The sequence below is a fragment of the Balaenoptera borealis genome (assembly GCF_965194805.1).
Source record: "Balaenoptera borealis genome assembly, chromosome: 18".
NCBI lineage: Eukaryota > Metazoa > Chordata > Mammalia > Artiodactyla > Balaenopteridae > Balaenoptera > Balaenoptera borealis.
Genome location: NC_138877.1, coordinates 22,146,406 through 22,159,823, shown reverse-complemented (window position 1 = coordinate 22,159,823; position 13,418 = coordinate 22,146,406). Strand labels below are relative to the sequence as shown.

Sequence of the window (13,418 nt, the reverse complement as noted above, 5' to 3'; positions counted from 1 at the left end):
CCATCTCCCAAAGATAACTGTTGTTCTGATTTTCTGCCACCATGGATTAGTTTTGTCTGTTTTTGAGCCCTATATAAGTAGAACCTATAGCATGTACTCTTTTTGTGCTTAGCTTCTTTTTATTTTTTAATAAATTTATTTATTTATTTATTTAATTTTTGGCTGCGTTGGGTCTTTGTTGCTGCGCGCGGGCTTTCTCTAGTTGTGGTGAGCGGGGACTACTCTTCGTTGTGGTGTGCGGGCTTCTCATCGCGGTGGCTTCTCTTGTTGCGGAGCACAGGCTCCAGGCGCGCGGGCTTCAGCAGTTGTGGCACGCGGGCTTCAGCAGTTGTGGCTCGTGGGCTCTAGAGCGCAGGCTCAGTAGTTGTGGCACATGGGCGTAGTTGCTCTGCAGCATGTGGGATCTTCCCAGACCAGGGCTCGAACCCGTGTTCCCTGCATTGGCAAGTGGATTCTTAACCACTGTGCCACCAGGGAAGTCCCTGCTTAGCTTCTTTTGCTTACAATATGTCTGTGAGATTATTGCGTATAGTTATAGTTCATTAATTCTTACTGGTACATAGTATTTCACTGAATATACCATAATTTATTCATTCTACTGTGGATAAACATTTGAGTAATTTCTAGTTTGGGGCTGTTATGAATAAGTTGCTGTTACTATTCCTAATCATATCTTTGGTAAACATGTACCCATTTCCCTTGAGTTTATGCTTGGGAGTAGGGCTGGGCCATGGAGTTTTCATATGTTCATCTTTAGTAGATAATGTCAAGTCAAAAATGATTCTCCTTTCTCTGTTGTTTTTTGCCTTTTTCATCTTAGCCATTCTGGAGGTGTGTGGTAGTATCTTTTTGTGGTTTTAGTGTGCATTTCCCTAATGAGTAATGAAATTGAGAACTTTTTCACATTTATTGGCCATTGTACAACCTGTTTTATAAACTCTATTCTTGCCTTTTGCCTACTGTTTTATTGTGTTACTGTTTTTTTTAATTGTTGAGTATTCTTTATATATTCTGAATATGAGATCTTCATCAGATATATGTATTGCAAATCTCTCTCTCATTCTCTGAGTTAGAGTGAGCTTTTAAAAGAATAAATTGGTTCATTTCATTCCCCTATTTAAAATTCTCTGATTTCCCATTGCCTTGAGGATCAAGTACAAATTCTTTTGTACCTACAAAACTTTTCATTATCCAATTGCTTTCTGTGTTTCCAGCTCCCCACTCCCAAGTCTTTGTTTTTATTTGGTTCCCTAAACTTATCATATTTGTTTACCATAAGGACCAGTGTAGTAATATAAAAAGCAAAAGTATCATTTCAGTAGAGGAGAAAATGTATGAACATATTTTGGCAATCTTGGTGGTACGTACATCCTCCTAAAATAAAGCATAAAATCCAGAAGCTATAAAAGATTTGATTATATAAGGATTTAATTTTTTTGTGTAACTAAACATGGAAGGGATCTATTAAAAATAGATCACTATAAGAAAGTATTTGACATGTGTAATGTGTAACCATATAATAAAAGCACTGTATAAACTTATAATGAAGTTCCACAAATATATAAGAAAAAGATAGTCCAGTTGGAAAATGGGGGAAAAAAACCAAAATTGGTTATGAAATTCATAGAGGAAATAGAAATGCTCAGCCTTACTACAGGGAAATGCCAGTGAAAATAGAGATAGCATTCTTCACCCATCAGATTGGCAGAAATGAAAAATACTAGTATTATCAAGTGGAAGTTTACATTGGTAAAGCTGTTTTGGAGTATAATTTGGCAATATTAAAAATAAAAATCATACTTATCTTTTGTCCAGCAAATCTAGTTTGTTCTAAAAAAATACTTGCTCCTGTGAACTAAGGTAGGTATCAAAATGTTCATTGAAGTCTTGTTTATAATAGCAAACTATTGAAAACAAAGTAAATGTCAGAAGGAAAACGGTTAAACTATGATATGTTCATATCATGAAATGCTTTGCAGATGTTAAAATGAAGGTGTTTTACCTTTGTGTATGACATGGAAAAATCTTTGGGACAATGTGTGTAGAAGAGTATAAATATAAAGGCTTATTTTTATATCTATTGAATATGATTACTTGCATACAGTAGATTGTTGAAAGTAAAATTGTCGTATTAAAGGGTATGAATGTTCTTAAAGCTTTTACCCATACTGCCAAATTATTTTCCAGGCTAGAAATATTAGTTTACATTGCTACCTCCAAAGAATGAACATGCCTGTTATCTGTACCTTTGCCAGTACCAAATATTATAATTAGGAAAAAAAATGGCTCTTTAATACATGAAAAAGGCTTATTTATATATCACTTGCATTTCTTTTTGTGTTTATATCTGTTCATGTCCTTTGCCTGTTCTTTTAATTAGTAAGAGTTCTTTATATATAAAGAATGTCAACCTTATGTACTGCATGTATTTTTGTTATATAGTCTTAAAAAATCTCTGCCTGTTAAATGTGCCATTCTAATTATATTTAATATTTTCCTGATGACTTACAACAGCTGATTCTTATAGATGATTCCTAGGTAATTGTAATGATAACCTTAAGCTGTAAGATATGAGAGACATTTTCTAAACTTATTAAATGGTTTCAGACTCCTTTTTTTTTTTAATTTTTATTGGAGTATAGTTGATTTACAATGTTGTGTTAGTTTCAGGTGTACAGCAAAGTGATTCAGTTATACATATACCTATATCCACTCTTTTTTTTTTTTTTTTTAGTATTCTTTTCCCATGTAAGCCATTACAGAGTATTGAGTAGAGTTCCCTGTGCTATACAGCAGATTATTAGTTATCTATTTTATATATAATAGGGTGTATATGTCAGTCCCAATCTCCCAATTTATCCCTCCCCTCCTCAGACTCTATTTTTGAGTCCTATCCTAATGTTTTGTGCTTTGTGATTTTTCTTCTTTTGTCATACTATCAGTTGCATTATGCCTACTTCATAGCCCATCTCTTATAGATTGGGAAAACATCTTACGTTTGATTATAACAGATATGCATAAAGTTAGAATAAGTAGTTTCTGAGTAAAGACTTGAGAGCTTTCCCTCTAAGCAAAATATATTAGCTATAGTACCTTGACTTCGACATATATTTTAACTGCTCAGGTCTCTCCGTACCCCCACTTCCCCCTTGGTTGAGTGGTTAGGGATTAAAGACCGAAAGCCAATTTGTCATTTTTTTACATGTGTTCTGTATGGGTGATATTCAGATAGCAGTTTTTAGATGAGCAGAACATTATTGATAATACCTTCAGAAACACTGTAAATCATTCTTCTCAATTAATTACCCTTTCCTTTGTTTTACCCTTAGTATTTAGTAATGAAATTTTATCTGTTAATAATTTAAGAACACAACAACCAGATCATCGAACCCTACTATTCACTGATGTAAAGTGTCTCAACGGAGTGTAAAATCGTAACTAGAGATAACCACTATTCATTTAATTAAATTCAGTATCTTTAATTATTTTATCTAGTAAAAACTACATGCCCATAAATATTTAGTAATTGCTTGCTGACTGAAAAGCATGATTTAGTCAATGTTATGTATTTACTGAGAAATTATCATCATACACCAATATAAGATGAGTAATCAAGTTTTGTGACACAGATAATAAGATATATAATTACCCTCTTAGTCCCCAAGCATGAATGGATAGTTTTCGTTCTAATGTATTTACCTGTACATGACAATGATATCCGTTTTTTTTGTTCTGTAAGCAATCAAGTAGGACTCCTTATCTTTATTGTTTTTTAGTTCTTCATTTTATTTCTCTACCCCAGGTTAAGAAGTGATGATCTTAAGTGCTAAAAGTATGGCTTGAGAAGGCACCTCACTTTATAATCAGTCAAGCCCAGTGTGTTCATGTGTTAGAATAGAAGTCAGTGACATTTCCTCCTCCAGGCTTGTGGCATTACTAGCAAATAGGTAGCAGTGCCAGGAGCCTCTGAAAACTACATGTTGTAATGAAATAGTTCTGCACACCACTCTTCCCCCGCCCAAACCAACCCTCGGATTCTTTTCATTGGAAAGGATGAACAGAAATTAGATACATGCTATCAGATCCATTGAAGAGATGGACAGTTCTAGTCTAAGAAACTAGTACAAATCACTTATAATGAAAATGTTATAGATCCTTCAGAAATTAGCTCATGTACACATTAGTATTAAAATTATTTAACTTTATTTTTAGATGCAAATCAGTTAGGATATTAATTTTTAAAAAGCAACAAAACTGTGGAAACAGTATTGCACTCCTAATGTGACCTTAATTTAATACTAACAAGTCTTTAAGAAAATGAAGAAGATAATGAATCATACCATATGCAGCATGAAATATTGAAGGCTTTGGTGTCTTTAATGCTTAGAATTTATAGCTGAGTGTTCTAATTGTATCTTTAAAAAATTCCATCTCCTAACCAAAAACCCAAACAGCCCAAAATCACTTCCAGAAAACCCAGGAACCTTAGAAATGTTTGTTTTCATAAAGAAATTAGCCATATTGATTTTAATTCTTTATAGAAACAGTATATATTTCTTTTATCTTTTTGAAGTATGTTGTTCTTGTTAAAGAATCTACCATTTTAATTTGTATAAAAAATAGTTGAAAACTTTTCTCTGATTTTTGGTATAGATAATTTTAATAGTTTCTGACAAGTAATAGAATTTTTATTTTAAAGATTCTGACAATGGAGATATTAATTATGATTATGTTCATGAGTTGTCATTGGAAATGAAGCGTCAAAAGATACAGAGGGAATTAATGAAGCTGGAACAAGAAAACATGGAGAAAAGAGAAGAAATTATTATTAAAAAGGAGGTATGCTATTTATTGAAATATGTTAGTAATTAACATCAAAATGAGTATTGATCAGAGAACTCATTAGCTGCTTGCTACATCTTAAGTTGTATTAGGATATCAATACTTCACATATGTTAATTAATCTTCACATTTCTCTATTAGATAAATAGGACATATATTTGTTATTGAATAGATAAACAAAACTGAGTGTCTGTTGCCTGGACTCACCAGCTAATGTAAAATGGGACTTGAATCTATATACATCTGGTTTTTAGGCCCATGCTATTTCTAGAATACTTGTTTCTTTTTTAAAGAGTAGAAAGATACAATATATTTGAATATAATTTGTGTTTTTTCTGAGGAGATTTTGAAATTTCATAGTTTTAGTTTGCTTTATTGATATTAGTGTTATGTTGAGGCAGTTAGTATTGGTTAACAGCATAGGTTCAGGAGCCAGACTAATATTAATATGTGGTGGCTATCATAACACTTAATACTTCATCTGAAGTTTGGTATAATTTAAAAACACGTGCTTTGTTGTCTGATTATAACAACCATGATTGGAAGAGTTTCTGAATTGAGTTACTGAATTCTTTTGGAAGGTTTCACCAGAAGTGGTTAGATCAAAGTTATCTCCATCACCTTCTCTAAGGAAGTCTAGCAAATCTCCAAAGCGAAAATCAAGCCCTAAGTCGTCATCTTCAACTAGCAAGAAAGACAGGAAGACAACTGCAGTATCTTCCCCCTTGCTGGACCAGCAGAGGTCAGTAGGGTGATAAATAGTGCCAGAATGAAATAGCTTTTTCTGAAGTGATATTCAAAAGAATTACTTGGTAATTACATAAAGATACTTTTAATACATTCAGTATTTAATGTAAACTTTTTTTTTCTAAGAAAAAAGTGTGAAAAGTTTCCATTTAAAAGAAAATTATAGAGAACAATAAAGCAAAGGTCTGTGTCACATCTATATATGCTTCAGAGCTTTTTATTTTTTAAGAAATAAACAGCTATATTTCTGGTCCTTCCCTCTTGAATTTGTTGTTTATGATACCTATGCATGTGTGTTTATACTTCCATAATATGTATTATCTTACAATATATAGTATTACTTTCATCTATTTAATCTTAATATAGATCTAACTTTTCTTCTGCAACTTACTTTTTCACTTAGCATTTTGTTACATTTATCTATATTGATATATGTAGCTGTAGTTCTTTCATATTAGTATTTATGTATTTATCTACTTTTCTTTTGTTGAACATTTAAGTTGATTCCAGGTTTTAGCTATTACAAATTATGCACAATGAACATTCTTCTTGTCTCCTTGTGTACATGATCAAGAGATTAAATTCTTTATAGTATGTATGAAGCAGGAATATATTATTTAGAATTATTGTAGTAGTCAATTGAAAGAATAAAGATAGAAATAAATTACACTGAGGGGTTGAGAATAAGGCAGGAGATACCTTTTCATTTAATGTCACTATGGACTATTTAAATTTTATTAAAGGACATACATTAATTTATTATTTAAGAAAAAGGCTGAACTAAAAACCTCTTCCCAATATTTGATCAGTTGGCAACTGTCTATTTGAACCCATAATGAAACTCATAGTTGTCTCCTTCTAGATTCCATTTACTTTTTACCTAGTTTATTATATCATCCTACTAACTCTATTTACTTTATCTAGTGTCCATTCTGCCACACATATAAACATTTTCATTCAGCTGCCCTAACCCTTCACTTTACAGATGTTGTGAGAGAAATCTTAAAATAACAATTCCAATTAATTTATTATGCCATTGAAAAACTCAGTAGTTTTCCATTCTGTTGACTGAAATTCAGATTTTTTAGAATAGCATTCATACTTTGATCTTTCCACTCTTGTCCATATTTTCATCCAGCCTTCTTCCTACACTCATCACCTTCAGTCCTTCAGTGTCTAGCTCAAATTCTGTCTTTCCATTAAGTTTTCCCATTTCTCCTTACTGAACATAATTTCTGTTCCCTTTATATATCAGATTTTATTTATACCTCTCACTTAATACTAATTGCTATTTGCATTATATTTTAGCTGTGGCACGCATGTTTTACAACCTCTATTAAATTTAAGCTCCTTGAAGATTGCAATCTTGATGGTTCACTGTTCTATCTCCCCACAGCACCTACTCTGCAAAGAGCTTTGTATTGTAATAAGGCACTCTGTAAAGTTGACTTGATTCTCTCCTTTGCTCCTAAGATTGAATAAAGGGATATGAAAGAAGTTGAACTATAGAGTGATATGATTTACCCCACTTGCTCTTTATTCTTTTGACTAACCAATTATATAACTTTCCCTCAATTCCATTCATTTCTCAAAAAACCGCCGGCATACCAGAAATACTCCTTTTCATTTTCTAATCCTTTCTAAATATTTATAAAATCTTCAAAACTTAATCTCTTCAAAGAAAGTTTCTATGACTGTTTAGATGAAGGGTTAGTTTCATCCTGTTCGTTTTCATGGAGTCTTCTCTTACTGCTTCGTTAGTAACTCACTTATCCTTTGATGAATATTGAGCATGAATAATTACACTGATTTAAGTACTATATTTCTGTGTTATAAGATATTGACTTTAAGATGCACCATTAATTTAATAATAGAAGCAGAAGGATCTGGAGAACAGTACATTAAAGGTACAAAGAAATCATTGAATTGGGTATAGCATTTCTGTAGTCGTGCAGTTTACATTGCCTAGAGTGGGTCAGATCATCAACTTTTAGTTACATTGTGGATCATACTATAAACTGTTTGAATACATTCAACAAGTTAAGGATTGAAATTTCAGTTAAAATTCAGTGGAATGTTGCAGCCAATGCCAGTAAATCAACTGAGGTGACAGTCAGGTAAACAAATTCTTTGGTTTTACGTGGTTATCATATTGAGTAGGCAGAGATAATCACAGACAAATTAAGACTCAGACTTCTCCGTGAAAATTGGCAGTTTTCTTAGACATTTATTGTGAGAGAGAGCCTGATGGACAGCTTTAAGCTGAGATATGTGAAGTATGTCAAAAGCTATTCAAAAGAAATAAGTTTTGGGGGGAGAGAGAGAAAGGCTTTAAACGTGATAGAAGTAGATAATTGAGTTGTGTGCCGTATATAGGAAGTGGGCTCTTTGCCACTAAAGGATAATCATTTGACTTAAAAAAATATGTTGAAAGATCTTGTTGACTTCCGCATGCACAAAATCAATTTTGGCCCATTCTGTTGGAAGTTACTTGCAAACTCCGTATCTGTAACACAACTGTGTTTTACAACTACATATATTTTTTAAGGTATTTGAAGAAATTCTGCACTTTAGTGAGTGTACTGGCATAATCCTGGTTGTTACAGTAGCTTAATCCCAGAATGTGAATTTAACACAACAGAAGTTTATTTATCACTCAAGTAAGAAGTGGGTGTTTCTGATTAATAGGTGACTCTTATATACATGCAGCTTCAGTACCTAGGCTTCCTTCTGACCATGGCTTCACTTTCTTATGTTTTTGAGGACACCAAAAAATGCAATATGTGAAGAAAAAAATTAGAGTATTGCACTTATTTAGTTATATAGTTTACAGTTACCTGGAGTATGAGAGTCTTATTAGTTAGGCCTGTAAGTGGTGTACATCACTTCCACTCACATTCTTTTGGCCAGAGCTCGGTCATTCGGCCACATCTAACTTCAAAAAAGTCTAGACAGTATGGTTCAACAGTGTGGCCAGGACAAAAGTGTAGTAAACGCCTAGCTAGTTTCTGTCACAGGCACTAATGTGAAAATACAGTTTGTGTCAAGAACTTCTCTATCATTTTATCTTGAAAATGGTTTTTTAAGTAATTTTTGATACTATCTGTACCAACTGTTGATTAGTGTGTGTCTTTTAAGTGGAAAAATATTTAGAAATGTAGACATTTATCACTTATCCGTTAAATACATTAAAAATTGGAGTCACTTCATAAATATGCAGTGAGATATGTAACTAATCATCGTTTTGGCAGAAGACAAAGATGAAAAGTAGATTTGGTCATATTTTAATAATTTCTGACTTGCTAGATGGTTGACCCTATCTATGACAATAAAAAGTAGGGATAAGGACTAAGGTAAATTTTCTGAATGCCCGCTATGAGTCAGTTGCTTTTATCTGTTTTTAATCTTACCAGCAATTTTGAGGAAGATACTATCCATTACCTTTTTTACAGCTAAGGCATCTTGGGATTAGAGAACTCTAGGTCACAGGAAGTAAGTTCTAGGATTTTGGCTTAAGTTGTCATTTATAAATATCAATAGCTAGTGAAATAAGTAGCTGGTGAAAACTTACCAGATGTGTGAAGAGAAAGGGCTACTTAAAAACTCAGTACCAGACTGAACATTCAATATTGCAGAAAACAGGAACAAATTTAAATAAGAAATTAATTCAAAATTTTAATATGATTTGAGAGGATATTGATTGATCTGTTGATAGCAGTTGATCGTGAAAATAAAAGCAATCTGTGAACAAAGATATTTTGGATGAAAAATGATTTTTAAAACTGGAAATAGCAGAATAAAGAGATTGCCAAATTTAATATTAGTAGAATGAGTGCAACTTAAAGAAAATTTACTGAATTTGAAAACACATTTAAGATATTTCCAATATTTTAAGATATTTGAAAGCAAAAGGAGAGATGGAATAATGTAAAATAATGGAGGCGTGATCTAGGAGATGCAGTAACTATAATAAAGCAAACCAGAGAGACTTGGGTCATATGGAGAATTGATGAAATAAAAATAGAAAAAAAAATGAGTAAAAGACTAAGGTTTCAGATTGAAGCAGCACACTGAGTGATGGAAAAGGTTAAAAAAAAGAGAACCTTCGCTTATCTTGATGAAATTTTTAGCTTGCAAGGAATAATATAATAATGCATACAGGCAGAAAAGCTGGGTAACCTGCATAGGAAAAGAAATTGACTCTCTTTGGACTTTTCATCCAAAACACTAAATGCCACAAAGTATTGTAACAATATTTATAGAGCTCTGTGGGGAAAGGATATGACACCAAAATGCTCAAACTGTTGTCGGGGTATGAAGTAAAGACAGACAATTTGTAATGTGTAAGGGCTCAAAGTTACAGCATTTAGATAAAATGTTTTTAAATGCCAAATTAAAAAGGATAGTCTAGACGCAAAAAAACAATCCCAGGTAGATTAACTGTGAAAGACAAAATTCTAAAATTTAAAGGATCATCTCTGTAATCTAAGAGTTGGAAAAGATTTAAATGAATGTTTAAGATTTAAAACAAAGATTTAAAAGAATATTTACTAACAGTGCTTAAGGTTTCATTTATAGTTGATGTAATTGTTCTTTATAATGCTGAAAACATGGAAGCCACCTGAAAAACTTACCAATGTGAAGTTGTTTAAAGAAGTTATGGAGCATGTCTATTAAAGGAAATTCTGTACAGTCCATAAGAATAATTATCAAAATCCACTTTTTTGTTATAGAAAGATACCCATGCTATATTTAGTACAAAAAATTTTACAAAATATTGTATTATGACTGTGCGTATGGGGTGGCAGGGAGGGAAGAAGGGAAAGAGACATGGAAAAAGTGTGGACATATATCCAAGGTGTTAACATTGGCTATCCTTGAGTAATGGAATTATAGGTGATTTTTACTTTTTCATCTACTTTTCTATAAGCTTTAAAAAAAAAAAAAATTCAGTTCATGCAGTTGTTTTATTTTATGATATTTTCCTTCCTGAAAGAATCTCTTCCTACTTCACCTCTTATCTTTTCTCAGAAATATACCCTTTAAAATTATATAATAAGCAGTGTTAATGAAGTAGGTAGCAAGTAAATCTTTGCTCATTTCTGTGTTATTTTTTTTTGATATTGATTACTAGTATATAAAATAGTAAATGGCAAGTTATTGAAAGGAATGCTACCATTTTTTAAAAGTGCTTTGTTAAAATGAAAATAATATTTATTTGACCTTCTAAAAGTCTTTAGACTTCTGATAGCTTTGTGTTACCTTCAGGAATTCAAAAAGCAACCAAAGTAAGAAGAAAGGACCTCGTACTCCTAGCCCACCCCCTCCTATACAGGAAGATATTGCTCTGGGGAAAAAATATAAAGAAAAATATAAAGTAAAAGACAGGATAGAAGAAAAACCAAGAGATGGAAAGGACAGAGGACGAGATTTTGAAAGACAAAGAGAAAAAAGAGACAAGCCAAGGTAAGTAGGATTGTATATTTTTAATAATCTTACTTTCTTAGAATCTAAAATACTATTCAGAAGCTTTTAGGCGTTACTACAATGGATTATTTAGTGTTTTTAAACTATAAGTATTTAATATTTACCATATTGAAATATGAATACTTCAATCAATGTTAATATGTTTATAAAACATAATATAAATCATTATGATTTAAAAAACAAAATTTCTTAATTTTAACCATTTTTAAATGTCAATTTGGTAGTGTTTTTTATATATATATACTGTATATATGCATATACAGTATATTTACAGTGACATGACATAGATCTCCAGAACCTTTTCATCTTACAAATCTGAAACTCTGTAACCCTTAAACAGCTCCTTTTCACTCCCCCACCTATCCCCCGGCTCCCCAGTCCATAGTAACCATCATTCTACTTTCTGTTTCTTTGATTTTGACTCCTTTAGATACCTCATATAAATGAAATCATTTTGTCTTTTTGTGACTGGCTTATTTTACTTAGCATAAGGTCTTCAAGGTTCATCCATGTGTGGCATGTAACAGGATTACTTTCCTTTTTAACGCTGAATAATATTCCATTGTTTATATACCACGTTTTGTTTATCCATTCATTTGCTGATGAACGTATGGGTTGCTTCCACCTCTTGCCTGTTGTAAATAGTGCTGTTATGAACATGGGTGTGCAGATCTCTTCAAGACCCTTCTTTCAGTTTGTTTGGCAATGTACTCAGAAGTGGGATTGCTGGATCATATGGTAGTTTAATTTTTAATTCTTTGAGGAACTTTAATACAGTTTTCCATACCAGCTGCTGTACACCATTAACAGTTTACAAGAGTTCCAGTTTCTTCACATCCTCACCAACACTTATTTTCTGTGTTTTGGATAGTAGCCATCCTAACTGGTATGAGTTGATACTGTGGTTTTGATTTGCGTTTCGCTGGTGACTGATGATGTTGAACATCTTTTCATTGCTTTTTGGCCACTTGTATATCATCTTTGGAGTGATGTCTATTTAAATCCTTTATACATTTTTTAATTGAGTCCATTTGCTTTTTGTTGTTGAATTATAGGAATCCATTATAATTATGGATGTTAACCCCTTATCAGATATATGATTTGCAAATATTTTCTCCCTTTTCATAGGTGGCCTTTTCATTCTCTTGATAGTGTTTTTTGATGCACAGAAGTTTTTAAAGTATGAGGTAGTCCCATTTGTCAATTTTATGTTTGTTGCCTGCGCTTTTGGTGTCATATCCAAGAATCATTGCCAACTCCAATGTCATGAAGATTTTTCCCTATGTTTTTTTGTAGGAGTTTTAAAGTCTTAGATCTTATATTTCAGTCTTTAATGCCTTTTGTGTTAATTTTTTGTATGTGGTGTAAGGTAAAGGTCCAACTTCATTTTTTGCATGTAGAAAACCACTTTTCCCAGCACCGTTTCTTGAAGGAACTCTCCTTTCCCCATTGAATGTTCTTGGCACCCTTGAAGATCATTTGACCATATATGCAAGGACTTATTTCTGGGCTCTGTTTTACTCCTTTGGTCTGCTTGTCTGTCTTTCTGCTAGTACCACAGTGTTTTGATTACTGTGGCGTTACAATACATTTTGAAATCAGGAAGCATGAATCCTCTTTGCTATTACTTTTTGAAATTATTTTGGCTATTTGAGGTCCCTTGAAATTCCATATAAATTTGGGATAAATTTTTATATTTCTGCAAAAACTATCTTTGGGGTTTTGATAGGGATTGCATTGAATCTGTAGGTCTCTTTGGATGATAATGGACATCTTAACCGTATTAAATCTTCCAGTCCTTGAGCATGGAATGTCTTTCTGTTTATTTGTGTCTTAATTTCTTTCAGCAGTTTTTTGTGGTTTTCAGTGTACAAGTCTTTGACCTCCTTGGTTAGGTTTATTCCTAAGTATTTTTTACATTAAGTAATTTTTATGCTTTATTTTGTTCTTTTTTATGCTATTGTAGATGGAATTGTTTTTTAAAATTTCCTTTTCAGATTGTTCATTGTTGTATAGAAACACAACTGATTTTGTGTGCTGATTTTGCATCCTGCAACTTTGCTGAATTCATTTATCAGTTCTAACAGTTTGTTTTGCGTTGTGGAATGTATAGGATTTTCTACATATAAGATCATGCCATCTGTAAGTAGAGATAATTACTTTTTTCTTTCCAATTTGGATGCCTTTTTTAAATTTTTTTTGACTAATTGCCCTGGCGAGAACTTCCAATACTGTGTTGAATAGAAGTGGTGAGAGTGGGCATCCTTGCCTTGTCCCTTAGAGGAAAAGCTTTCAGTCTTTCACCATTGAGAATGATGTTTGCTATGGACTTTTCTTAATTG

At 32.4% G+C, this 13,418-nt stretch overlaps 1 protein-coding gene and 1 long non-coding RNA gene across 10 annotated transcripts in view; one reads left to right on the top strand and one right to left on the bottom strand.

The window, feature by feature from the left end:
• ZC3H13 (zinc finger CCCH-type containing 13) overlaps positions 1-13,418 on the top strand; it is an 87,213-nt gene that overhangs the window by 32,730 nt on the left and 41,065 nt on the right. For 8 of the 9 annotated variants that reach the window (XM_082365260.1, XM_082365265.1, XM_082365264.1 and 5 more), the window contains 3 exons: positions 4,700-4,839; positions 5,424-5,584; positions 10,858-11,055. The exons of the other annotated variant lie outside the window; for it this stretch is intronic. In XM_082365260.1, the coding sequence (XP_082221386.1) occupies positions 4,700-4,839; positions 5,424-5,584; positions 10,858-11,055 (499 nt within the window). The remainder of the gene's footprint in view (positions 1-4,699; positions 4,840-5,423; positions 5,585-10,857; positions 11,056-13,418) is intronic. 9 annotated transcript variants of the gene reach the window in all.
• LOC309615729 lies at positions 971-4,691 on the bottom strand. Its single transcript, XR_014237027.1, has 2 exons — positions 1,498-4,691; positions 971-1,461 (listed from the first exon to the last, which is right to left on the bottom strand). It is a non-coding gene; the product is annotated as an uncharacterized lncRNA (long non-coding RNA).